The following is a 26724-nucleotide window of genomic DNA, read 5'->3' on the forward strand; positions in this document are numbered from 1 at the left end:
TATTTTAAGAGCTATATTATGGTTGACACAAGTGAAATACATACAAGCTTGCGCTGTGTCGACGCTGCGCAGGCGCTGGCAAGACGACGACGCAGTTCCTAAATGAACCTAAACAAAATTGCGAATATTTTAGAATGAGTATCATTCATTACGCGAGATGCAGGTCAAGAACTTCTTCATTGTGGATGAAAAAAACCTAGATTACCCGATGTAACCTTTGCGATGATCATTAGTCAGCGTTAATCTCCAGCTTTATCCTCTTCATCCCGCTGTTGCAATGTTTGTCCTGAGCCGACGCTAGCGAAGACGAGGACGCTCGAAAGACGCTAGTATAGGGGTCTCTCTGGTCTCTACGTGTCACCATTGCTCATGCTGGCATCTCTCTTTGTGCGAGAGGGATGGCAACATTCGAAACGTTTTTCGGAGTAACCCCGCAGTTACTAGCTGCGGTGCATGCATGACCATCGCTGTATAGTGTTCTGTGAAATTTTCTTGACACGCGCGCACCGCCAGTACTGACAACCGTGTGACGTAAGCACAACGTCACTAAAGCCTGGTCCGTGAGCACGTAGAATTTTGTCCAATGACCCCAAGCTACCCATCCTTATCGCTCGCGCGTAATTATATTGCTGTCGCGACTGTGCGACGGACGCCCGCAGTGAGTGTGCGAGCGCGACAGCAACATAATTACGCGCTAGCGATAAGTATGGGTAGCTTGGGGTCATTGGACAAAATTCTACGTGCTCACAGACCGGGCTTTACACGTGTAATACTAGTTGGTACTGACGTGCGATGGCGCGCATGATGGCGGGCGAGCCGGGCGGCGTGTCCTTGGCGACGGCGACCAGCTGCTTGACGCTGGACTCGTCGTCCGAGGGCCGCGCCGTCAGCGTGTGACGTCACTGCCTTCGTTGCGGGCGCGTGTCGCTTGTACACGTGTAATACTAGTTGGTACTGACGTGCGATGGCGCGCATGATGGCGGGCGAGCCGGGCGGCGTGTCCTTGGCGACGGCGACCAGCTGCTTGACGCTGGACTCGTCGTCCGAGGGCCGCGCCGTCAGCGTGTGACGTCACTGCCTTCGTTGCGGGCGCGTGTCGCTTGTACACGTGTAATACTAGTTGGTACTGACGTGCGATGGCGCGCATGATGGCGGGCGAGCCGGGCGGCGTGTCCTTGGCGACGGCGACCAGCTGCTTGACGCTGGACTCGTCGTCCGAGGGCCGCGCCGTCAGCGTGTGACGTCACTACCTTCGTTGCGGGCGCGTGTCGCTTGTACACGTGTAATACTAGTTGGTACTGACGTGCGATGGCGCGCATGATGGCGGGCGAGCCGGGCGGCGTGTCCTTGGCGACGGCGACCAGCTGCTTGACGCTGGACTCGTCGTCCGAGGGCCGCGCCGTCAGCGTGTGACGTCACTACCTTCGTTGCGGGCGCGTGTCGCTTGTACACGTGTAATACTAGTTGGTACTGACGTGCGATGGCGCGCATGATGGCGGGCGAGCCGGGCGGCGTGTCCTTGGCGACGGCGACCAGCTGCTTGACGCTGGACTCGTCGTCCGAGGGCCGCGCCGTCAGCGTGTGACGTCACTGCCTTCGTTGCGGGCGCGTGTCGCTTGTACACGTGTAATACTAGTTGGTACTGACGTGCGATGGCGCGCATGATGGCGGGCGAGCCGGGCGGCGTGTCCTTGGCGACGGCGACCAGCTGCTTGACGCTGGACTCGTCGTCCGAGGGCCGCGCCGTCAGCGTGTGACGTCACTACCTTCGTTGCGGGCGCGTGTCGCTTGTACACGTGTAATACTAGTTGGTACTGACGTGCGATGGCGCGCATGATGGCGGGCGAGCCGGGCGGCGTGTCCTTGGCGACGGCGACCAGCTGCTTGACGCTGGACTCGTCGTCCGAGGGCCGCGCCGTCAGCGTGTGACGTCACTACCTTCGTTGCGGGCGCGTGTCGCTTGTACACGTGTAATACTAGTTGGTACTGCCGTGCGATGGCGCGCATGATGGCGGGCGAGCCGGGCGGCGTGTCCTTGGCGACGGCGACCAGCTGCTTGACGCTGGACTCGTCGTCCGAGGGCCGCGCCGTCAGCGTGTGACGTCACTACCTTCGTTGCGGGCGCGTGTCGCTTGTACACGTGTAATACTAGTTGGTACTGACGTGCGATGGCGCGCATGATGGCGGGCGAGCCGGGCGGCGTGTCCTTGGCGACGGCGACCAGCTGCTTGACGCTGGACTCGTCGTCCGAGGGCCGCGCCGTCAGCGTGTGACGTCACTACCTTCGTTGCGGGCGCGTGTCGCTTGTACACGTGTAATACTAGTTGGTACTGACGTGCGATGGCGCGCATGATGGCGGGCGAGCCGGGCGGCGTGTCCTTGGCGACGGCGACCAGCTGCTTGACGCTGGACTCGTCGTCCGAGGGCCGCGCCGTCAGCGTGTGACGTCACTACCTTCGTTGCGGGCGCGTGTCGCTTGTACACGTGTAATACTAGTTGGTACTGACGTGCGATGGCGCGCATGATGGCGGGCGAGCCGGGCGGCGTGTCCTTGGCGACGGCGACCAGCTGCTTGACGCTGGACTCGTCGTCCGAGGGCCGCGCCGTCAGCGTGTGACGTCACTACCTTCGTTGCGGGCGCGTGTCGCTTGTACACGTGTAATACTAGTTGGTACTGACGTGCGATGGCGCGCATGATGGCGGGCGAGCCGGGCGGCGTGTCCTTGGCGACGGCGACCAGCTGCTTGACGCTGGACTCGTCGTCCGAGGGCCGCGCCGTCAGCGTGTGACGTCACTACCTTTGTTGCGGGCGCGTGTCGCTTGTACACGTGTAATACTAGTTGGTACTGACGTGCGATGGCGCGCATGATGGCGGGCGAGCCGGGCGGCGTGTCCTTGGCGACGGCGACCAGCTGCTTGACGCTGGACTCGTCGTCCGAGGGCCGCGCCGTCAGCGTGTGACGTCACTGCCTTCGTTGCGGGCGCGTGTCGCTTGTACACGTGTAATACTAGTTGGTACTGACGTGCGATGGCGCGCATGATGGCGGGCGAGCCGGGCGGCGTGTCCTTGGCGACGGCGACCAGCTGCTTGACGCTGGACTCGTCGTCCGAGGGCCGCGCCGTCAGCGTGTGACGTCACTACCTTCGTTGCGGGCGCGTGTCGCTTGTACACGTGTAATACTAGTTGGTACTGACGTGCGATGGCGCGCATGATGGCGGGCGAGCCGGGCGGCGTGTCCTTGGCGACGGCGACCAGCTGCTTGACGCTGGACTCGTCGTCCGAGGGCCGCGCCGTCAGCGTGTGACGTCACTACCTTCGTTGCGGGCGCGTGTCGCTTGTACACGTGTAATACTAGTTGGTACTGACGTGCGATGGCGCGCATGATGGCGGGCGAGCCGGGCGGCGTGTCCTTGGCGACGGCGACCAGCTGCTTGACGCTGGACTCGTCGTCCGAGGGCCGCGCCGTCAGCGTGTGACGTCACTACCTTCGTTGCGGGCGCGTGTCGCTTGTACACGTGTAATACTAGTTGGTACTGACGTGCGATGGCGCGCATGATGGCGGGCGAGCCGGGCGGCGTGTCCTTGGCGACGGCGACCAGCTGCTTGACGCTGGACTCGTCGTCCGAGGGCCGCGCCGTCAGCGTGTGACGTCACTACCTTCGTTGCGGGCGCGTGTCGCTTGTACACGTGTAATACTAGTTGGTACTGACGTGCGATGGCGCGCATGATGGCGGGCGAGCCGGGCGGCGTGTCCTTGGCGACGGCGACCAGCTGCTTGACGCTGGACTCGTCGTCCGAGGGCCGCGCCGTCAGCGTGTGACGTCACTACCTTCGTTGCGGGCGCGTGTCGCTTGTACACGTGTAATACTAGTTGGTACTGACGTGCGATGGCGCGCATGATGGCGGGCGAGCCGGGCGGCGTGTCCTTGGCGACGGCGACCAGCTGCTTGACGCTGGACTCGTCGTCCGAGGGCCGCGCCGTCAGCGTGTGACGTCACTACCTTCGTTGCGGGCGCGTGTCGCTTGTACACGTGTAATACTAGTTGGTACTGACGTGCGATGGCGCGCATGATGGCGGGCGAGCCGGGCGGCGTGTCCTTGGCGACGGCGACCAGCTGCTTGACGCTGGACTCGTCGTCCGAGGGCCGCGCCGTCAGCGTGTGACGTCACTACCTTCGTTGCGGGGCGCGTGTCGCTTGTACACGTGTAATACTAGTTGGTACTGACGTGCGATGGCGCGCATGATGGCGGGCGAGCCGGGCGGCGTGTCCTTGGCGACGGCGACCAGCTGCTTGACGCTGGACTCGTCGTCCGAGGGCCGCGCCGGCAGCGTGTGACGTCACTACCTTCGTTGCGGGCGCGTGTCGCTTGTACACGTGTAATACTAGTTGGTACTGACGTGCGATGGCGCGCATGATGGCGGGCGAGCCGGGCGGCGTGTCCTTGGCGACGGCGACCAGCTGCTTGACGCTGGACTCGTCGTCCGAGGGCCGCGCCGTCAGCGTGTGACGTCACTACCTTCGTTGCGGGCGCGTGTCGCTTGTACACGTGTAATACTAGTTGGTACTGACGTGCGATGGCGCGCATGATGGCGGGCGAGCCGGGCGGCGTGTCCTTGGCGACGGCGACCAGCTGCTTGACGCTGGACTCGTCGTCCGAGGGCCGCACCGTCAGCGTGTGACGTCACTACCTTCGTTGCGGGCGCGTGTCGCTTGTACACGTGTAATACTAGTTGGTACTGACGTGCGATGGCGCGCATGATGGCGGGCGAGCCGGGCGGCGTGTCCTTGGCGACGGCGACCAGCTGCTTGACGCTGGACTCGTCGTCCGAGGGCCGCGCCGTCAGCGAGTGACGTCACTACCTTCGTTGCGGGCGCGTGTCGCTTGTACACGTGTAATACTAGTTGGTACTGACGTGCGATGGCGCGCATGATGGCGGGCGAGCCGGGCGGCGTGTCCTTGGCGACGGCGACCAGCTGCTTGACGCTGGACTCGTCGTCCGAGGGCCGCGCCGTCAGCGTGTGACGTCACTACCTTCGTTGCGGGCGCGTGTCGCTTGTACACGTGTAATACTAGTTGGTACTGACGTGCGATGGCGCGCATGATGGCGGGCGAGCCGGGCGGCGTGTCCTTGGCGACGGCGACCAGCTGCTTGACGCTGGACTCGTCGTCCGAGGGCCGCGCCGTCAGCGTGTGACGTCACTACCTTCGTTGCGGGCGCGTGTCGCTTGTACACGTGTAATACTAGTTGGTACTGACGTGCGATGGCGCGCATGATGGCGGGCGAGCCGGGCGGCGTGTCCTTGGCGACGGCGACCAGCTGCTTGACGCTGGACTCGTCGTCCGAGGGCCGCGCCGTCAGCGTGTGACGTCACTACCTTCGTTGCGGGCGCGTGTCGCTTGTACACGTGTAATACTAGTTGGTACTGACGTGCGATGGCGCGCATGATGGCGGGCGAGCCGGGCGGCGTGTCCTTGGCGACGGCGACCAGCTGCTTGACGCTGGACTCGTCGTCCGAGGGCCGCACCGTCAGCGTGTGCCGAAAGTCCAGCGGCGACGAGATCGTGTCTTTTTTCACCAGCTTTATCTTGCTGAATTTGCCTGCGGAATAAATTCATGTTATAAACCTATGAAAAATTAGTATAAAACATCTGTTTACGTTATAAAACAATTTTACGAAATCGCTTCGCTCCGACTTTTTTGTATGAAGTTACTTCGCTGTCACATTTTGTAACATGTCTAAAGCCCGGTCTGTGAGCACGTAGAATTTTGTCGCGCTCGCACACTCACTGCGGCTGCCCGTCGCACAGTCGCGACAGCAATGTCGCGCGAGCGATAAGGATGGGTAGCTTGGGGTCATTGGACAAAATTCTACGTGCTCGCAGACCTAACTATAGGTGGGGTTATTTTTGACAAAAACAAATTTTGATCTAGGGGCCGTTCAAGTATTACGTAAGCAGATTTCATACCATTTTTTACCCCCCCGCCCCCCTTGTCATCAAAAGTAAGCAAAGCACTTACCCCCTCCCCCTATGCTTACGTAAACATTTTTAGTTATAAATGTTTTTTATATTGTCATTTTTAAAATAGGAAAATTCATGAATATATTATTTTTAACTGATACACATAGAGTAAGGAACAAAAAAATATAAACAGAAATAAAGAACATAACAAACATAATTGCATCAATATCAACATAAACACAAATGATAACTTTCAATGCTTACAATACGTTTAGTATCCAAACAAAACACACGCGCGGGAGGCAGGCCTCGCGTATAATAATATTTTATGCGGACTACGACTCTCAAAATTTCAATGGGCAGTGTCGGCACGAGAGTTTACTTATTAGACAAGTGAATAGCGCACGGTAATTTCCCTAATGTGCGGTAATTCCCCTAATCAGTTCTCAAAGCGAGTGCCTACGCATATGTATTATTTGCGGGAATCCCCGAAAAAACGTAAATAACTAACGATGACGTAATCATCATCTAGACCCCCCTACCCCCCCATGTCATCCAAAATAAGCAAAACAGAGAACCCCCCACCCCCCCTTGGTGCTTACGTAATACTTGAACGGCCCCCTAGGAATTAAATTTTTTAATTTTTTTTAAATAATTTTGATAAACCGAAACAGTGACGTTATAAGGGTCAAAATCAGAGAGGTGAGCATTTTAGGTTTTCAAATATTTGAGAAATTAAGTTTTGTTTTGAAGAAAACTAACAAGTGGAGTGTGTTGTGTCATTTGTCATAAACCTCTCCTGTAAAGAGGCACGCACAAAAATATATATTTTAGAAATTTTACCAGTTAATAAGAATAATGCCGGGCACAAAAGTCATTTCGGGAACACTTTTAAATATGTTTTTTAATAATAATATAACTAATGCATTGAAGAATCACCTTTAAGAAATTGTAATTAACGTGTTCCTAAATCGGATCATGTTGTTAGTTTGTATATTTTTTTATTAAAAACATTTATTTTTCAAAATACTCTCCATAAATTTACAATTGGTGTAAATTTTGTTCCGAAATTTCAATTTATTGTATAAATTTTTGCACTACGTTATACAGTGTGAGTCACGTTAAAGTGTACATATGAAAATAGATGAAACTAGAACTATTTTTATCGACAAAAAAGAGGTAAAAAATTTTTTGAGATTTTTTTTTAATTTTTTATAGAATTTTTTTTCTTCCAATTACTTATTGTAAAGAAAACGTAATAATTTTTAAACTGAGCGGTATATCCTGATAAAATAAAAACAGTAATAATGCTAAATAACAGGTGATACTAAAAAAATACATAAAATACACAATAAAAGCCAACAAATAATAAAAAAAAATACTTTACTGCTTTTAAATTCGTGTTTTTTTGGTTATTTGATAAATTCCTCCAAAAAACGCCCCTATAATCGGTGTTTTTTATTACTTTGTATTATTCTCTATCGTATTACCTTCGTAAAACCAAAAATCACATGTCTCTATCCCTATCACAACGTTTGCAATGATCGTTTGAACTAAGCCTCTCCGGGCGCGCCATTCAACGCTTCGTTAACAACGAAACTGAAAATGGCCCTAGATTTGTAATTTTGATAAAGACAAGTTAGATTTCAAATAAAAACAAAAGATTTCAAAGTAAAATAAGCATTTTAGTTAAAATTAAAATTGTCTCTACCTGTAGCGGAGAATAATGTTGTGGCAGGCCTTTGTTCAACCGATCATAGCAAATGTTGTGATAGGGATAGAGACATGCAATTTTTGGTTTTACAAAGATAATACGATAGACAATAATAAAAAGTAATAAAAACCACCTGTTATAGGGGCATTTTTTGGAGAAATTTATCAAATAACCAAAAAAATACGAATTTATAAGCAGATTTTTTTCAAAAAGTATCATTTTTTATTATTTTTTGGCATTTTTTGTGTATATTATGTATTTTTTTAGTATCGCCTGTTATTTAGCATTATTACTGTTTTTATTTTATCAGGATATACCGCTTAGTTTAAAAGTTATTACGTTTTCTTTACAATAAGTAATTGGAAGAAAAAAAAATCTATAAAAAAATAAAAAAAAATCTCAAAAACTTTTTGACCTCTTTTTTGTCGATAAAAATAGGTCTAGTTTCATCTATTTTCATATGTACACTTTAACGTGACTCACACTGTATATTAATAATATAAATACAAAAGTTTAAAAGTCATATCATATTGTATATGCAAGATTAAAGTGTAGCATTACTTATTAGTGATTTATTTGCCATTTTTGTGATGTACCCGAAATGATCTGAGTGTTCCCAAAATGACCTTAAATGTCGTTAACTTTCCCTAAATGAACGCAACACCCACTTTCTGTCATTATATGCATAGCAATAATATACAGTTACAGTATTATACCTTTATTTGTACAAGGAATGAGGAACATGAGTATCAAAAATTAGACTTAAAATCTGATAACAATAAACTTTGTTGTTTCAATCAATAAACATTAGATATCAAGAGCAAATGCTAATTGCACAGTATCATTAAGATTTTCTTGCATATCAATGCTTAAAAATCAAAATATAAACTTTGTTTTAAAATAAACAGATATTAGTAATTAGAAACATTATTTTAACATTATCTTTCAGTCTCTTCATATATCTTTGTTCAGGTGTCATTTTATTTAAAAACTTGCGCTTCCTTGCATTAGCATTTTCACGATATTTTTTATAAGTTATACTGTCCTCTTTTAATTTGTTTTTCGACTTCCTCTTCTTTTAATTTTTATCGTTTTCCATGTTGATCGTATTAAATGAATACCTAAAAGCAAAATTTTGCATGGTTAAGCTTTTAAAAGCATTAGAGCATCATTTTGCCCAAAGATTGTCATCTCGGGAACGCCTGTCATATACGAGAACGTTCCCGAAATGACCGTTCCCGGAATGATTTTTTGATAAATATTTTCATATCGCGCTTGACGCCGCTATTTTAGATTTTGCTTTTAGAGTTTATGAACTGTAATATTTATAAGAATTTAGCAAAATATTTGCAAATTTTCGAAAAACTAATCATCAAACAGCGTTCCCGTAGTGACAGGGAATTAAAGTACGCTTCACACACGTCAATTTAAAAGATACTTACCAACAAAATAAATTATTTTTATCCGTAAACAATAAACACGCCTTTTGCTATGACTAGTGAACTTCACGCTGATGCTCGCTAACGCCACGTAGCGTGTGTTCTTTTATTTACATCGATCAACATCGACAGCGTTCACGGAATGATTTAATAAACATCAGACACCATTTGAATAGTCAAAATATAAAGAAATTAAACTGCTATTAATGTATTTTATACGTATATTCTTAATTTGATATTTTTCAATGTTAATATTAAAATATGTCAATTTTAAGTCTTAATTATAAACATTTTTGGCTTGTTTAAACTATGAAACATGATTTAAGGACGCGTTCCCGGAATGACTATTTCGACCATTTTTGTTTAAAATCAAATAAAACATAAGTATAGAAAGATAAATAAGCTATGTGCCGTGTAATTATGCACAGAACCTTTATTTTGAAATAAATATTTTAGTAATATCGTGTTATTTTATTCAGGAAAACTTTGTCAGAAGCATAATGCTCACCTCTCTGATTTTGACCCATAAGCTTGAATTGGAATACAAAATTATGGGAGAATTGGTCTTTGACAGCTTATAGAAAGTATGGCACCGGCAGATCAAGCTATTCTGCAACATAAAGAATGTACTCTGATGTACTTTGGATTGTACTAAGACCATGCTACTTGGTTCCCCTTATTTCGTACTAACCTTTTCTTTTGTTAGGCTGCGGCGGCTGGCTATGCGACATATTGCTGGCGACAATCAGTATATGAAGCTCCCTGGCCGCTAGGTCTATCTCCCTCATCTCTAGCTCTCTCTCTTTCTGCGCGAGGTTCTGTTCCAATAGTCTTTGCTGTAGTTGTGCCCTGATAAGCTCCTCTTCGCGGCATCTCAACTCCTGGAAAGATTGGTTTAGTACATTATGTAGTTAAGACAGTAAAAGTTTTAAAGGTAGCTTAACTTAGTCAGCCCTGGGGTATGGGAGGGGTGACATTGACATATGACGTGACAGGGCATATAAATTGAAGTCTCGATGACGTTTGACCTAGGGATGTTATGGATATGTAGTTTCGCTTATGGATACGGTTACGGATATAGGATTATTAATAATATACCGGTTACGGTTACGGATATTTTTTATTTCGGATATCCGAAAGTTTCGGTTACGGTTACGGATGTCTGTGCTTTATAATGCAATTTGCAATAATTGTCCAACACGGTTCATTCATGGCCGCACACATTACAACGAATAAAAAATAAGATACTAGATGGCATTATAAAGGTAAATCAGACTGTTTACATATAATGCTATAAAAAAAAAACAATTTAAACTGCTAACATCCGAAACTTTTGAATCGGTTACAGTTTCGGATATTTTTTTATTTCGGATATCCGAAAGTTTCGGTTACGGTTACGGATATCCATAACATCCCTGGTTTGACCGTCACAAAATCACCCTCTCGTGCTCCCATACCTCAGACACTGACTGAGTTAAGCGACCTATAGTTTTTGCATTCACAACAAAATATTCTAAAACAGTCTAATACTGATATATTTTCTAAACAACAAAAGCTGGTCTCATCTATTATTACACACATTCAAACACATAAAACATCAATGATCACTAACCTCTTCTATAGTTTTGCATTCCTATCAGAAGGCATTATGATGGAAAACAAATTTTCTTATTAGTAAAGTGGTTATATGACACTTATATTATCCAATAAAATTTAGCGGCATATTTTGTATTTTAAGGGTATTGGATAAGATGGGTACCGCTATAAAAGCATCGCTCAACGACATAACACAGGTTATAAAAAGGCCACAAAATATTACTCTTGAGTATCATCCAGTATTATGCTGTTTCGTTTATTCCTTCACACGAGGAAACAACTGTAGTAAAACTGACCCCACCAATAAAAAGGAACTTATTTTATTACGTCAATGCTTAGCGATATAAAATTACATAAAAATTGATGTCGCTTATTCGTCAAAGACGTATTTAACAGTAGTACCAAATTGATACAATTTGTAAAAATAAATAACTACGTGGGTTGGATATATTTTTTTATTGTATTTTTAGTTTTAGATATTTACAATAAACAATATTTCACTAAAGTTAATTCTATACCTTAGTTCTTTAGAAATTTCCCTAAATGTAAACAAATATGGCCAACTGACATTGACGAATTTTTAGTCTATGTCAGTTGATCTACTAGTGATGCGACAAAATCTCTCGTTAATCGCAATTCTGTAAATGTCATTTACGGACTGCAACAGACGATTATTAGATTTTCAAAGATCGTTTGTATTAATTATTAAGATCAATCCCTCTTCTGATTGATGTTGAGATCAGTAATGTGATCGTCAAAATAGGATAGTGGGTCTAGACAAAGTGCACAATAAAATCGTAAACCAGTCGAAAAGTGGTCGAAAGACCTTTTTTATGTGACACTCGTCTGTATAATAAAGCTGAATTCAAAGACTTCTTCGCAAAGTGTGTTGTTGCATTTAATGAAGAAAAAATACATTGTTGAATATAACCTCGTTTATATTTTATTTTAAATTAATATTATCAAAGTAATTGGTAATTGAAATAATTGAATACTTGAAATAAAATCGATTAAATTTACAGATTATTATCTATGAATATTGTCTATGACTTACAGATTTTTCAGAGATAGGACCTAAATTTAAACGCCAGATGTCGATTTGACATTTTAACATGTAGCAAAAATTTTCACCATCCAAATATTTTGTTAAAATATTTTATTTTCAATGTTAGATTTCATATTTGTTTCATCATGAGAATAAAGTTGGTTTCATGAGCTTGTGAAATAATGTATATGATATTAAGAAAACGTGAGTATTATAGTGTAATTGTGTGCACAAGTGTTTGTTTACATCGATGGAAATTTCTAAAGAATTAGGGATTACACTTACTGTATTCTTGTGTGGTTTAGGCAAAGGTCTGGTCATCTCTCTTCAGTGGCTTTAATTTTAAGTGGCCTGTCTCACTACAATGAAATGGAGTGCATTTACACTAACAAAATACATACAAAATTATGATTCTAACTCCCATTAGTACGAACCTACAACTTAAGCACGAGGCTCTGCAGCGAGGCTACTCTGAAAAACGTTATCTAAAGTTTCGAATGTTGCCATCCCTCTCTCGCAAAGCGAGATGCTAGGCCGAGCGACGGTGACAGATAGATCCGAAACTACGTTATCAGCGTTTCAGAGTAGCCCTGCAGGTCCGTATTATGAAATAACCCATTAACAATTAAGCATAAAGTAATAATAGTGATGTATACCTTCTCCTTCCTTCTCAGGTCCCTTAACACCTCTTCGATCTCCAGCCGCCATCCGTCCTGCATAGTGTGGAAGGACTCGTGCGGAGCCCTGGTGAACTCGGATTGCCTGATGCGTTCCAGTTGCTCCAGGATCTCGGGGAAGAGAGGCCGCTCGCGAGGGTTTGAGTGCCAGCACGCTGCGGGCAAAGGGTTAACGTGTTGAGAGCAAGTTTAGTGAAAATAGTGCTTTAATAATGTGAGTGAAGGATGGGATTGCATTGCAGTCAACTGTACTAATATTTAGAGGCATTGAATGAAATGAACGGATTTTGACCACTTTCCCTTTCATAGTATGAACCAAAAGTGGTTAATAATCTGTTTTAATAAAATATGGTGTAGTTACATTTTCCTACAAAACCTCTGAAAGTTTCTTATAAACACTGTAACTGAAATAAAGTCATTAATATTAAAACATTGGATAAACTAGACTGTGCTGTACTCAGGTATCAAGAAATACGAAAAACGTTTTAAAATAAATTTTAAACCAAGCGTAATTCTAATTATTACACATCTGGGTCCTATGCGATCTATTTTTATTTTCGTCTCACTTATTTAATTGTACGTTGTTGTTATTTAAGAACAAATAAATAGACCTCACAGACCACAGACGTGATCAGCGATTAGCTTCCGAAGTAGGATTGTTGTCGACTCGCCTTGTACGCCCACGTCGACAACTTGACGTTATGAAACGATTAAGAATTAATTTGATTGACAGTTGACAGGACCACGCTTCGATTGCTATTGCTAATCGCGTTTAAAAAAACTAAATGGCATTAACATGTCGACAAATAAAGTTATTTTATTACGTGGTGGTTTCAAATCTTCTAATACGCATACATTATATTATATTTCGTGAAGTATGCCACTCTCCAACACGTCATACCGAAAGCGTTGCAAATGCGTGTCAAATCTGTCGATAGCATGGTTTCTGCACTTTCAGCTCGATAACAGTTTCGCAGAAAACTTGTGATATTCAGAGACGATTCCAGCAATTAACTTATGACCTACTAGGTAATCAGTTTCATCTATGCATAGTACCTATGTATGATCGCATGACCATACCACGTCACAACAGTTTACAAAGGTTTCAACGCTTTTGTACGCGGTAAAACAATAGCACGCAATCGTGACGTTAACTTATTAGTTTAATATTTAACGTTTATGACGTTATAATAATAGTAAATTCGATATTCAGCATAGTAATTTGAATTAGATTAAGGCATAATGCTGGAAAATCAGGCAGGAGGAGAACCAAAGTAACCGACATAGCTCGCAGAATTGCTAAAATCAAGTGGCAGTGGGCGGGGCACATAGCTCGTAGAGACGATGGCAGTTGGGGCAGGAAAGTTCTCGAGTGGCGACCACGGGCTGGAAGACGTAGCGTGGGCAGGCCTCCTACTAGGTGGACCGACGATCTGGTAAAGGTCGCGGGAAGAGCCTGGATGCGGGCAGCGCAGGACCGTTCATTGTGGAAAACCTTGGGGGAGGCCTTTGTCCAGCAGTGGACGTCATTTGGCTGAAACGAAGACGAAGACGAAGCTGGAAAATCTGATTAATATTCCGAGAATCATCCAGATGGGCAGCGTGGATTTGTTCAAAACGACCCCGTAAATCACTCAAGGGCATCGATGCTTTAAAGTGCAAAAAGGGACCAACCTTCCATCATTACGCGCCACGGCTCAGGGCATGTGCTAGGGATGGGCTGCGTGAGTTTGTTCAAAGCGACCCCGTAAGTCTTTCAAGAGCTTAAGCCATTAATGCTAATGTAAATGTGAACCCACCTTCCATCAGTACGCGCCAAGGCTCAGGGCAAGTGCTAGGGATGGGCAGCGTGAGCTTGTTCACAGCGACCCCGTACGCCACGGCCAACGCGTCGATGCCTTTGTACGGCGTCTCGCCCGTCAGAAGTTCCCACAGCAGAACGCCGTAGGACCACACGTCTGACGCGTGAGAGAACGTTGAGTTCTTTATCACCTGTGAAATTGAAACCATTTTAATAAATGCAATATGTATGCTGTATAGAACATGGAAATAGGAATTCATTCTTAATAATTTCATTTCACAACTTAACATAACTGTTATTAATTTGACATAACTGGTTTGCTCAAACAGCAGGTAAGTTAGTTGTTAAAGATATGAAATCCCGCAGCATAGTTTATGAATAAGCAAATCAGTAAGAAATAATTGTAACCAGAGTTGAACGCAATAATTTTAAATGAGCGACAATTTGACATAACACTAGACAAGAATCAAGAACCTGACGTGGACGACATTAAAAAAATACCGTGAGAAGTGGTTCAACGTAAAGGAAATCGATAAAGGCAGCAATTACTTACTATTTTATAGGCAATTTTGAATTTTAAACAGACAGACCACCGGGTTACGTAAAGATGTTATCGCGAAATGTTCAATTTGCATTGGTTTCCCGTTTAACTAAAATAAACATGTAACGCCGACGCAAGGCTCGGCCTAGCCAATGTAAATAAATTCACGACAATGGACAATATTATTTTATTGCCTCAAATTAAATTTATCTTGACTTGTGAACAGGCGTTTGTCAACATTCGGAGTAAATCACCAATTCGCTTAGTTTTAGCAAAGTAGTTGCTTTTAAGTGAATATCTAGGACAACGAATGTAATAATTTTTACCAGGAGAAATTAAAAGCTGTTAATTCATTCAAATCTGCATTATTTGAGACACTCAAGTGCTTTCCGCCTACAGCCCGCGACAGTACAAGGCAAATGAATGATATACTCATATCCGAATCGATCGCAATCTATGCCCACGTCGACGCTCCGTTCGTGAACTGTAGAGCTTGGGCTGCAAATTAATCGCTGCCTCTAATGAACCGATATCGTACGCGGTTATGCGGTTACTTATGCCGGTATCGATTAAAAATTGTTTCAACGTTTTTCTAAGCTTTTCTCTCATTGATATTGACTGGTTGATATCGAGATCCAAACTTAAGTTTCAACGACAGACTTCTATGCTTGGGTACAGATTTTTATTTGTGCGTGAATAAGGTGTAAGATCATGCACAGGTAAATTTTATTATAGTGCGCAGCTGAACACAATGATACCCCGTAATTTTTTTCGGTTAAAATAAATCCTCGCCTAATAATTATGTCAAATTATGAGACACTCCTATACTATGGTATAGGTATACCATTTGAATATGGTATACAATGCACATTTCTTAGAAAATTGTATCCCAAGTTAACCACCTACACGGATCAGACACCTTGTCGATGTCTTTGATGGATAACTATTGGCATTTATACTAAAGCAATTTGTTTTAGTCGTACTTTGTAGGAATATGTCAATTGTCAGGTGTTACTAATAAATTATGGAAACGAGAGTTAATATTGCCTATAATTACATTTCTACGTCTCCAAAGGTCAATGTTAGTTTAAAGGTAAGCCAGTTTTCGTTGTACTTCAATATCGTGTTGTATTTAGCAGCTCGCATTAATTGATAGAAATCTTATATTTATAGAACTGCGGAACTTTGGATAGGGTCAAAGTATATTTTTTTGCTGACAAATAATAATTGGTTGCTGGTTTTAATTTTGTTTAAACCACCTTCTTTTGCGAGTATTCCTGTACGTAGTTTACGTAACACACACACTTACAATTTATAGAAATAGTCAATGATAAATGCCTGACAGGAATCACATCACCGTAATAGTGTTCTGGAGTAACTTCTTCAGATTATTAATATTTTGACATGTATTGTAATGTAACGAAATTGATTATGTACTAACATCTAATGGACGTGTATTTTTGTGAAATAAATGAATTTGAATTTGAATATGATAGTTCAAATATCAGATTTCAAAGATCTGGCTTTGATTGAAAATGAATGTAATAAATAAAGTATAAGGATAGTAGGCAGAGTCAGTTTGGATCTCGTAAGTTAGTAGTCTCCTGCAGCGAAGACAAAATGACCTGCTGATGAGATATTATAATAATATAGATTTTACCTCAGGAGGCATCCACGCGTAGGTACCGGCCGCAGACATCCTGGTGGTCTTGTAAACTTCTCTCGCCAGCCCGAAGTCTGTGATCTTGAGTGTCTTATTTTCTAGGTTGTCGTCTGATAGTATAGTTTCGCTGAGTAGGACTGAAACAATATAAAAGTGATAGTTGAAGTTAAGTGAAGGAGTATCAGCTTTTAAGCAGCAACGGACTGGTCATGGTCACTGATCAAAATCGAAGTGGTGAGGTGTGTCAAGCCTCCAAGTAAAATGGTTCATAGAGAGATGAGTCCAGTCCAACACTGGTTTTGTGTCAAGGAGATTGTGATATTTTTAATGTGTTAGGTACCTACTTTGAATAATCTAACGTGAAGTTCTACCCACAAACGGACTTCTGGATATTTGCGACAAAAACAATAACTTTTCCAAGTAAGATTACATAACGTGTCCAATGCTTCACTTTCTCAGGTAAACCTTACCCACGCGATCCATACAAAATGAGTTTGTGTCAATATTGACCTTCGAGGAATAAACGAAAGTGCATGCATTACTGCAGTGCATAGATAGGACACGTGGGTCGGACTCATTTCAAACGTGTAGTTGCAACTATGACATAGCCTCGTAGATCATAACAACAGCCCACGATGCACTTTATTTAATTTTCCACGGCGACAATAAGAAAATAATGATCATTATCATCGCGATGTGCAGACAATGTAATCTTCCAAATGGAGGTAATATCCACCCTGATCAGCAATAACAGGGATTATTGCAAATACTGCAACGTCATTACTCAAGGCATAGTGCTACGTGATCGGAATCAGATATGGATTTACTTTCGTTCTATAAATTGGTTTCATAATGAAAGAAAAGTATTGCAGTTGTGAGGTTGATATTATTTTAATTATTAAATTCCTTTCACGCGCCACGTTTTCGAAGTCTTTTGCCTCGGTTCATAAGTATTTGTTTGTTATAAAAAACTTTACAAATCTATAATCTGAGGAACTCTTGCAATGGCATTTCGGCACAAATAATAATTACAGACTTTACTTTTTGTTGGATAGAAAATCATCCAGCAAACGCTCGGATGGGTGGTGGACCCTAAATTAAGAAACCAGCTTTAGACAATGTCTATTCATTTGGTTTGAATGGAAAACCATTAAAGTCGCATTTATAAGTATTGTCCAATCGAAATCGAATGTCAATACTGATTTCTTAATCTTTTTTTATCACCTCAATGAAAAGACTAAGAAATATTTAAGGTGAAATTTTCTTATCAACTGATATCATCAGGGCGTAGCATTCATTCAGTCATCAAACATCCTCCATTGACGTGTCTGAAGCAGGCCCGTAATCACGACATCGAAGCGATTCATACGTCGATCAAATCGGCGCACAAAGGGACAGTTCCGTGTCTGCGCAATTCATGACAGATTGTTTCGGAACACATGATTTCGTTGACTGTTTTGGCAGCACATTTTTAAAACGAGTGGAAGGAGTACCTTCCACGAGGTAGAAACTAGAGTTACAAGCAATAAGAAAGGGGGATTGCATCAGAAATTGTTGTGGTGTTGTACGTCATAATAACAAGTAATCATCTAAGTAAATCCTTCTTGATAAGACAACGCATGTTTTTTTTTATGACCGCTTCGAAAGTTAATGGACCTTTACATAAATTATTTGGGTTCCTAGGATAATTATAATATTGATTACTTCATTGACTTTATCCGTAGTAGACAGTTGCGCACGCGGCTCCATTCATAGAGTATTGAATTATTCAGAAGGTAGAACGAGGGAAGTGGAGGAAGCAAAGCCCAACAGGATACAGATCCGGTTCCTCTCTGGATGACAATACTATGCGTATGAGATATTGGATATTCATACATCTTCATGAATAGCCGTCACTGTACTCAGAAAAAATGTTTTATCTAAAGAACGTCATAATACTTTAAAAATATGTTAATTAAATTAACGTTATGTTAACCAGATAATCTAACAATTAGCTACAAATTTTATGTACAAACATTGTTTTAAATACTATAACTCGTGTTGTTTGAAAGTCAGTCAGGTGTTACTTGGTAATTAACTACTTAAAAGTTTTGTAATTACTAGTAAATCATATACTGTTATTTCATTGAAATAACGTTTTAATATTTTCGATACACGGCATTCTTCGACATGATATAATTTATAAGCGACGACGCCAAGGGAGCTTATTGATTAACTATTTTCCACTCGCTCAAAATAGACGTAGCCCAAAGCTGTTCAAACTACAAATTTGCCCTTTTCATGGTGCCTGTTATTAAAATAAAACTATCGATTCGGCGCACGTGGTAAGCGGCATCGTTTCTATCAGCGCGCCGTGGTGAATTCATAATGCACTTGCCGCAAGCCACGAATACAAACAGGTTTAACGATAAATAGAATACGTTTTGTTAAACAATAACAACGCATTGTTATGCCCATAGTCGACATGTTGCTAAGGGAGGCCTCTGCATTAAACTAAGCAAAAAAAAGAAACTAAAAATAATGAAGCAGTTATCTTTATCCACGTAGTGTGTGGACGACGGCATATAAAGCTAAAGTAAACACACGAGTATTTTGATTTCAGTATTAAAAGGTATTTGGAACAAAAATGAAATTTGATCAGCTGGCTAATTTTGGGACAACTGTATTTAAAATTGATCATCAACCCACAAACACAACCAGCAGTTCTAGGTATGTATTTTTTTTCATCAGAAACGGCTATCTCGTTAGTGTAGTGAGAGAAATAAATGAAAATTCTAGTCGGCAAATTATAGGAGAGATATTTTAATATGCTCGAGAGCTGTCGAGAGATCATTCATTGATAAAATCGAAAGGTTATTCGAGATATAAACTCAAGCAATTTATTTCCTTTATAGCTTGAATAAAGGATAAGCGACCTGAAGCACCGATGGCTTCTCATGCAGACAGCAAAACCGATAACCGAAGGGGTAGGCGTGGTTTCCAATGGAAACTGCAACTTTCCAAACGTTGATTAAGCCTAGGCGCAGACCACGAACTTTTAGTTGGCCGATAGTTGGGCCCGATTCTAATTTGTCATGAAGAATCGGCCCGTACCAAATCGGTGTAATGTGCGCACTTTCATACATCTCCGTACTAATTAACAGCCCGATCCAACTATCGGCCAACTAAAAGTCGATGGTCTGCGCCTAGGCTAAGTGATTGCAGAGGTGGTGGTGCTAAAAGCAATAATACGTAAAATATAGTAAGCATAAACAAAAAGCTGTTATCTTTAATTAAAAAAAATTGGAAAGAATTAATCTTGCTACAGACTGTGCTATGTAATCTGTAATTTCTTGCAAAATAACTTTGGAGTCTTGTTTTTGAATGTGTTCACGTGTATTCAATTTAATTAAGAAAACGACGTCACATTTGCGTCTTAAGATGCATAGCCATAATAGAATAAAGCCATACATGTATGTATCTTGTTATCTTACCAATAATCTAATAATAGGCACAACACATCTTCTGGAAAAGGCAGTTACTAAGCAAAATGTCACTACAGTAAGAAATTGTATTATGAAAAAAATATTTGAGAGCCAATATTACAGTCTGTAGGAATAAAATACGATCATTTTAACAGAATGCAATAGCGATTTTCTGGCACAGATTTGAAGAAAATTAATTCTCCACATGAGAGGGAGTTGGTAATGGCTCGCTTTCGACTATTATGTCGAGCCAACATTGCTTTTGCCAAAATGTTGATAGTTCATTAATTACTATTGGAAACTACTAGGTTTCTGTCTAAATGTTTCTAGATGGATTTGTGACCGATATGTACGAACATAAAGAATCCTAAATATAAGTACCGTAATTTACATTTTGCTCTGTTTAACTTTATAGGTTAGCCAGATCTAAAATACCTACTTTTAAGCCTCCAGTCGAATTTTCGTCTACAGAATTTTAGAGGAACATGTTACAAAGCGAGCGAGTTAGAAAATTTATATCTCCGCACAAAAGCGACAGAGGCTCCCAGCTGCGTCTTAAAATTTAATCAACTCTGAGAGGAGGCAAGTCCAAGAAGAACGGACAACATTACGAAGTAGCGAAAATATTTAACAGAGGCCAAGACAAAATTCTCAAATTCCTTCACAGATTTTGGTTTAGTTAGGTACAGGAGTATTTTTATTGGAATACTAACTGAATACTGGTATTTATTCTGTGGCAATTTCATAGTTATCTATTATTCTCGTAACATAGATAAACTTTCAGCTACACGACCAGTGCAAAAGGTCAGCTAGAAAAAACAAATCAGCATTCCGAAAACTTCTCTATTCAGGGTCCAAATGGGACTATTGTTTAGTTTGTTAGTTGGGACGAGGATGGTTGGTGACGTTGACAAATGAGCCCTGAATATCTGAAAACGTGTTACGAGAATGTGTGCATTATTAAAATGAGGTTAATGTGGTTTTTCTTTTTTGTTTCACGTTAAAAGCCTGCATTGTTGTCGACGATACATCGGAGTGTTGATTGCCGAAAATTGCTTCGGCCTAATTAAGGTTCTTTGGATTCAGACCCAAAAATGATACGTTATTTTTGTGAATACCTGATTGTTGACGGTCTCAAGGAACACCAATGACTGCTATTATGTGTAATTCTTGCAAAAAGTCGAACGATGTACAATCACGTATTTATTTCGATGTCTTTGTTGTTATCGTTTTCGTTAACTCTTTCATGATGTGAATCAAGGAATTCGAAGTAAAAAATGCAGTATGTCATGCCATAGAAATCGACTACTTGTAATCTACATTATAATGAAGTATCAACAGCTCGACTCGAGTCTCGAGATATCGGGGATTCTGTTGTTCGTTCAAGAACAACGGGTTTTACTCCTTAATACGGTGAGCACAGGATAACCCTTTGGAAAAGCACGGAATAACCCCGCAAACTGATGGAAAAGCACGAAGTAACTCTGCAAAGGTTTACACCACTTATAGCGCTGGCACAAAGGGATATTTGTCCGTCAATTAAACAACGACAGTATAGCATTCCTGTGGTGTATTAATGAGACATGCGTTGCGGTCGCTTTTGTTTGCAAACGTTGGATAAGCACTAGACTGCGAACGTGAAATAAAGGCTTTCCGGTACTCGTGACAAATTGAAGAGGAAATTGCTTGGGTTGGTTCATTAAAATAATAAATTAAAACGTCAACGATGCAATGCAAGTATTGGGCCTAAGCAAAGCACAGGACGTAAGCTATGAAAAGAAAACAATGTATTTTTTCGTAATTCTTCTTAGCTTTTATGTGTGGCACAAGTTTATGAATGTGCAGGAAATATACTATTTTCGATGGTATTCACAAACCTCCCAAATAATAATAAAGACTTCTTTGCGAAGCAAGTCCAAGTCAACATTTTAGGAGTTCCTAAAAAATAGAGATTTTCCTTTTTCCTCTCCCTTAGCAACAACTCAAAACTACGAAGTACCAAAGCAAGGGCTGGCTTATTGTTAAAAATGTACGCGTCGCAGGCACGCACTCCAGACACCAATTAATTTGAGTGGCAAAAGGGAACTAAGTACCCCATCAATGTGTTGTTTTTCTAGCTTTGTGTCCTCAACCCATCCAGGGTATTTTTGACTTTTACGTAGGGGACAATTACTGTTGATTAGTAAAAAAAAAACTTTTAAAATAACAATGACTAACCGGAATTATGGCGGAAACTCAGACAACGCGTATTTAAATTATTAATATCACAGCTGAATTTGGTTTTAACCATCCATAAATAAGGAAAAAGGATAAACGCGAGTTTCATCAAAATGTTGTTTGTATAATTTAAACAGAAATCCTACGAGGTGAGTATTTAATTAAAATATTTAGTTCTTGTTTAGATCAATCCAATCAATTCAATCCAATTTATGAAATATTATGACGAAGTTTTACTTTGTTACACAGCTCTACATTCGGGGATTCCCAGAAAAACATCAGATTTGGAAAGCATCGTCGGATCGTGATCACCGTGACCTCCAATAGTGTTTTTAGAGCGCCGAAATAATAAATACCAATAGCTGTCTATTGCTTCCAAATTAAATAAATAAAGATAGCACATTTTCTCCGGCATAACGACGAGATTATAAAAATATGCGACATAATAATAAAAGGCAATAGTATCGCGGTTGCGCCGGCGCCTTCGGTAGTCTGGGACCACCCACGCCCGCTTCCATTTGTAAAATATAATAAACAAACATAGAGTGGAGTGCACTCCGTCTACTGGACTGATCTTTATTAGTGTTATAAAGTGGTGCTGAATTCGTTTTGTGGTTTTATTATACGGCATGCACGAGTGGTAAATTGCCAACTTACGATCTAGAGGTTAGAAGTTCAAGATATTTAGGGATGTCGATGATTTTAGGCTGTTAGGCAGAGCCTACTGTAAACTTATAGTACCTATCTATTTCCTACTTCAAAGCTAGTGTCGGTTACTGACATTATTATACATACAACCACGGGCTTCTGCGGTAATGAGATTAATTAGTTTCAATGCAACACTTCCATTTCAAACGAATATGTATCATATGCATTTCATTCATTTGAAAACTAAAGCCTTTAAAATTACATCGTATTTATTTATTGCTGCAGTAAGCTGCAATGACTTGTACCAATAATAGCTGATCGTAAGCTATAGCAGGTTACGGAAACCGCAAAAAGTTGTATGACGCGGGTCAGCGGCATTTAATGACGATGCTCAGTTCAGTAAGATCTAGGTAGGGGGTATAGTAGTATTAGTTATTCGCTAAACTTACTCTTGTATACTTAGGTTAAAATATGTATACTGTGTACGTGTAACATTCATTATGTCAACATTCATTGATACAAAAATAATGGACAAGTAATTTGGATGTTTTTATTTGGATGATACAGACTCGTTGTAGAGTCGGGAGTTTGTCTCTACCGTCATATTGACTAGTTGTTTTGACAAAATAATAGCTATTGAACATTTGGGAGTCGAGCCAGCACTAGTAGCTCCAAAGAATTGCTTCAGACACTAGCTGGAGATAAATTTTTCGTGTCTGCCAACGCAAATGTAATAGGTATTAGGTACAAAAGCCGGCTTGAACTTGACCGGATTATTGCCAGCCGACTGCAAAAGGGAGGTTAAATATAGTGCGGCTCCGGCGCCGCTGTGGTGACAGACTGATAAACAGGCTCCACTCGGATGCTCCGGTAAGCCTGTTCGCTACGATAGCCATTTTGTAATCTAATCGCTATTAAGCGTATTCTATTAATTTTAGTAGTCATATACATATAAAATACTGTATTTGCAATAGCAACAATAAACCTGTTATGGCTTTGTTCTGCGTGTGGTTAATTCAATAGGTAATCGAATTTATGTTATTTGTGTTACTAGTTTTAGGGAAAAGGTTCCGAGAGACTAGGATAGTCTGATAGGATACTCCTTCAAAATGAGATCATACAAATCTGGGATAGTTTAATTATTTTTTTATTTTATTGTCACGTCATTATCTGAGTGATTTCATTTCAATCATTGGCGCTGGTGATATTATCCTCATAACAGTTGCTGCAACCGGATCGACTGGTCTAGCAGATAACGCCAGCGGTCCAGCGGTGGTCTAATTACAAAGAATACGATTCAATAACTGAATATAGCAATAACATTTAAATACGAATGGAGCTTACGACTTTTATGTAGGATGAAAGTGCCTTAATAATAGCAATTAGGTTTACTATCTTCATTTACAATCCAGCGCCAGTAGACTTTAACATTAAAATTATTTAGGGCTGATTTTACCATCGTCGGATAACTTTTGACTGAAGAATAAGTTTGGCATATTGACAGTTTCAGTATGGGTAATCTAATAATATGTCAAAATGACCAGTCTATTCTTCAGATATACGTTATCCGACGATGGTAAAATCATCGCCCTTAATGTGAACTTTACATTAAAATCCAACATTCCATGAAACCTTTCTCTGATTGCAAAGTGAAATGAGATGGGGTTGACAACATTAAAAAGGTTTAGCCTGTATCAAAAGATTTTTATCATGATCTCAAATGTACAAAAATGCCAAATTGTATTGGGGCAGACTATACGTGTGTTTAAGTGTAGCGAGGTCATTAGCATTGACGATTCCGAGAATATTTTCTTATTAGAATACAGACAGAATTTAAATTACGTTTCAAACGTAATTTTCACACTGCAAACCTAGCTAACGATGAGCTTGAAAATGGATTAGTTATGTATTTTCAACGAATGTGTATTTTGTCCTTAGAGCATTCAAGTTTTATACGCAACACATACGTATGACATGTCATGTCATAAGATAAATAAATATGTATGCATAAGAAAAAGTTGATTGCACCATAAGTACTACTGAGAAATAGAACAAGAATATCTAGAGATCAACGCACTGAACGCGCCTCTAGCTGGCCTTGTCTAGAAGTCACGTCTTACAGATATGTTAAATCGTATGATTAGTTTTTTTTTATGTCATAGCTCACAATAACAAAATTACATTCGTTTATTTTCAGCTATGATGTTTCTGTTCTAATATTCAAAGCGGTAAACCGAAGCAGGTTTCTTGGTGTTATTTTTATTGATTGAGACAATGCGTGGCAATGATGCTTATAATGTGCTAACTTGACCTTGATTTAAAAAGAACAGTCAAGTATAAAGCTAGGTGACACGCAATAGAAAATATAGATGTTCAGCAAACTTCTTACATCAATAATTCGCCAAAAAATGAATTTTGTGGTTCTTAAATGTATTACTTGATCTGTTTACAGCAACGAGTAACAAGAGTCGAACTCATTAAGAGGCAATACAAGGTCCAATAGTGAGACCGAGGAGTGCCGCGATTAAGCCATGTACGGTGGCTCTGTTATCTTAATTGTGCCTCTTGTAATAAATCTCGCGTTTCATCTGGCTTTCTTTATCAACCATAGAAGCTCATAGACTTTCCACGACCATTTTGTGTTATTTTACGATACTTCAATCATCATACAGGTTTGCTCCTACTGCTTAGGATTATTTCGGTGTTATCAATTAAACGGTAAAAGCGATTTATAGGAATCTAGGATACAGGAAAGTAGGAAGACATGCTAGTAAGGAAATAATTAGGGAATGTAAATATCTCAAAACGTGTAATTTTTTATTGAAATTACGAAAATTAAACAATTTGCTGTAGTCCAGTCAATGAATGCTTTAACGACGGTGTAGAGAGAAATCCCTGGAACACAATTTCTGACCTCGGGACTTTATTTAGACTAGTTAGGAGGTGAACATAGCAAAAGTCCCCGCCCTTAGCCCTTGAGCCGGCGGGGAGAGGGGGGTTTAAAGGTACCACTTTTCGGTTTTTCGCTTAATCCTCGGAAACTATGCGTCCTAGTGACATGGCTACTATGAACCAAAAAAAGCTTATTCAATTTGCCACAGGTGAGATAGTCAAGTTTTTCTATATCTTGTATAGTTTTCGCGGCATCTGCTCTAGAAGGTCTGTAATACTGGAAATTTTAATTTTGTCTTACATGTTCCCATCAGGAGAAAATCGACTAAATCAACATTGAGCAAACATTACAGACATGCGGGAGCATGTTAAGCCTAGTTCCAGGGAGGGGACTGCACCGTGCGTATATTTAGACGAACCAATTGGATCCATTTTTGACTCCTCATCACTCAAAAAGCACTGTGCATTAACACTTCAAATTAGGCTCATGTGTTAAGACTTGCAAGATAAACATCAGCTTCAAAGAAGAACGGTCACGCCCCATACAAAAAAAAACCCAGACCCGACAGAAACGAGACATACCTCAGTTTTTTTTTCATGTCTTAATTAGTTAAATTGTATATTTTTTATATTCGAAATCTATGTATAACACCAAAATATTACTCTTTGTTTTTGTTCAGGCGTTATACAAAAACTAATACAAAATTCCTATTTATCACCAAAATTGGTAAATGTATGTACCTAAATGTCTATTATAGCTGCTATGGAATGTATCTAGGTGACCTGGAGATATAGCCGGATTATACAGGGTGGAAACGAGAAGTTACAAAATCCAAAAATTCTATGTTACCAGCTTCCATAATCTGTAACTTATTATTTGGTACCATTTGAAAGAGCTCGTGAAGCACTTTCAGAATCAGTAACTAGTTTTTCGATATCTTATATAGTTTAGAAATAATCGAGTGAGATCACTTATCCTTTCCACCCTGTATAATCCGGCTGTAACTCCAGGTCACCTAGATACATTCCATAGCAGCTGTAATAGACATTTAGGTACATACA

The 26724-nt window shown here is 41.4% G+C and overlaps 1 protein-coding gene across 1 annotated transcript in view; it reads right to left on the minus strand.

The window, feature by feature from the left end:
* The window catches only part of LOC135078108 (mitogen-activated protein kinase kinase kinase 11-like), a 50876-nt gene that overhangs the window by 10781 nt on the left and 13371 nt on the right, over positions 1-26724 (minus strand). Inside the window, exons 2-6 of the mRNA XM_063972684.1 lie at positions 16439-16578; positions 14236-14428; positions 12416-12591; positions 9810-9999; positions 5433-5603 (exon numbers count right to left, since the gene is read on the minus strand). Coding sequence (XP_063828754.1) covers positions 5433-5603; positions 9810-9999; positions 12416-12591; positions 14236-14428; positions 16439-16578 — 870 coding nt within the window. The remainder of the gene's footprint in view (positions 1-5432; positions 5604-9809; positions 10000-12415; positions 12592-14235; positions 14429-16438; positions 16579-26724) is intronic.

Source organism: Ostrinia nubilalis, chromosome 14 (genome assembly GCF_963855985.1).
Source record: "Ostrinia nubilalis chromosome 14, ilOstNubi1.1, whole genome shotgun sequence".
NCBI classification, from domain to species: domain Eukaryota; kingdom Metazoa; phylum Arthropoda; class Insecta; order Lepidoptera; family Crambidae; genus Ostrinia; species Ostrinia nubilalis.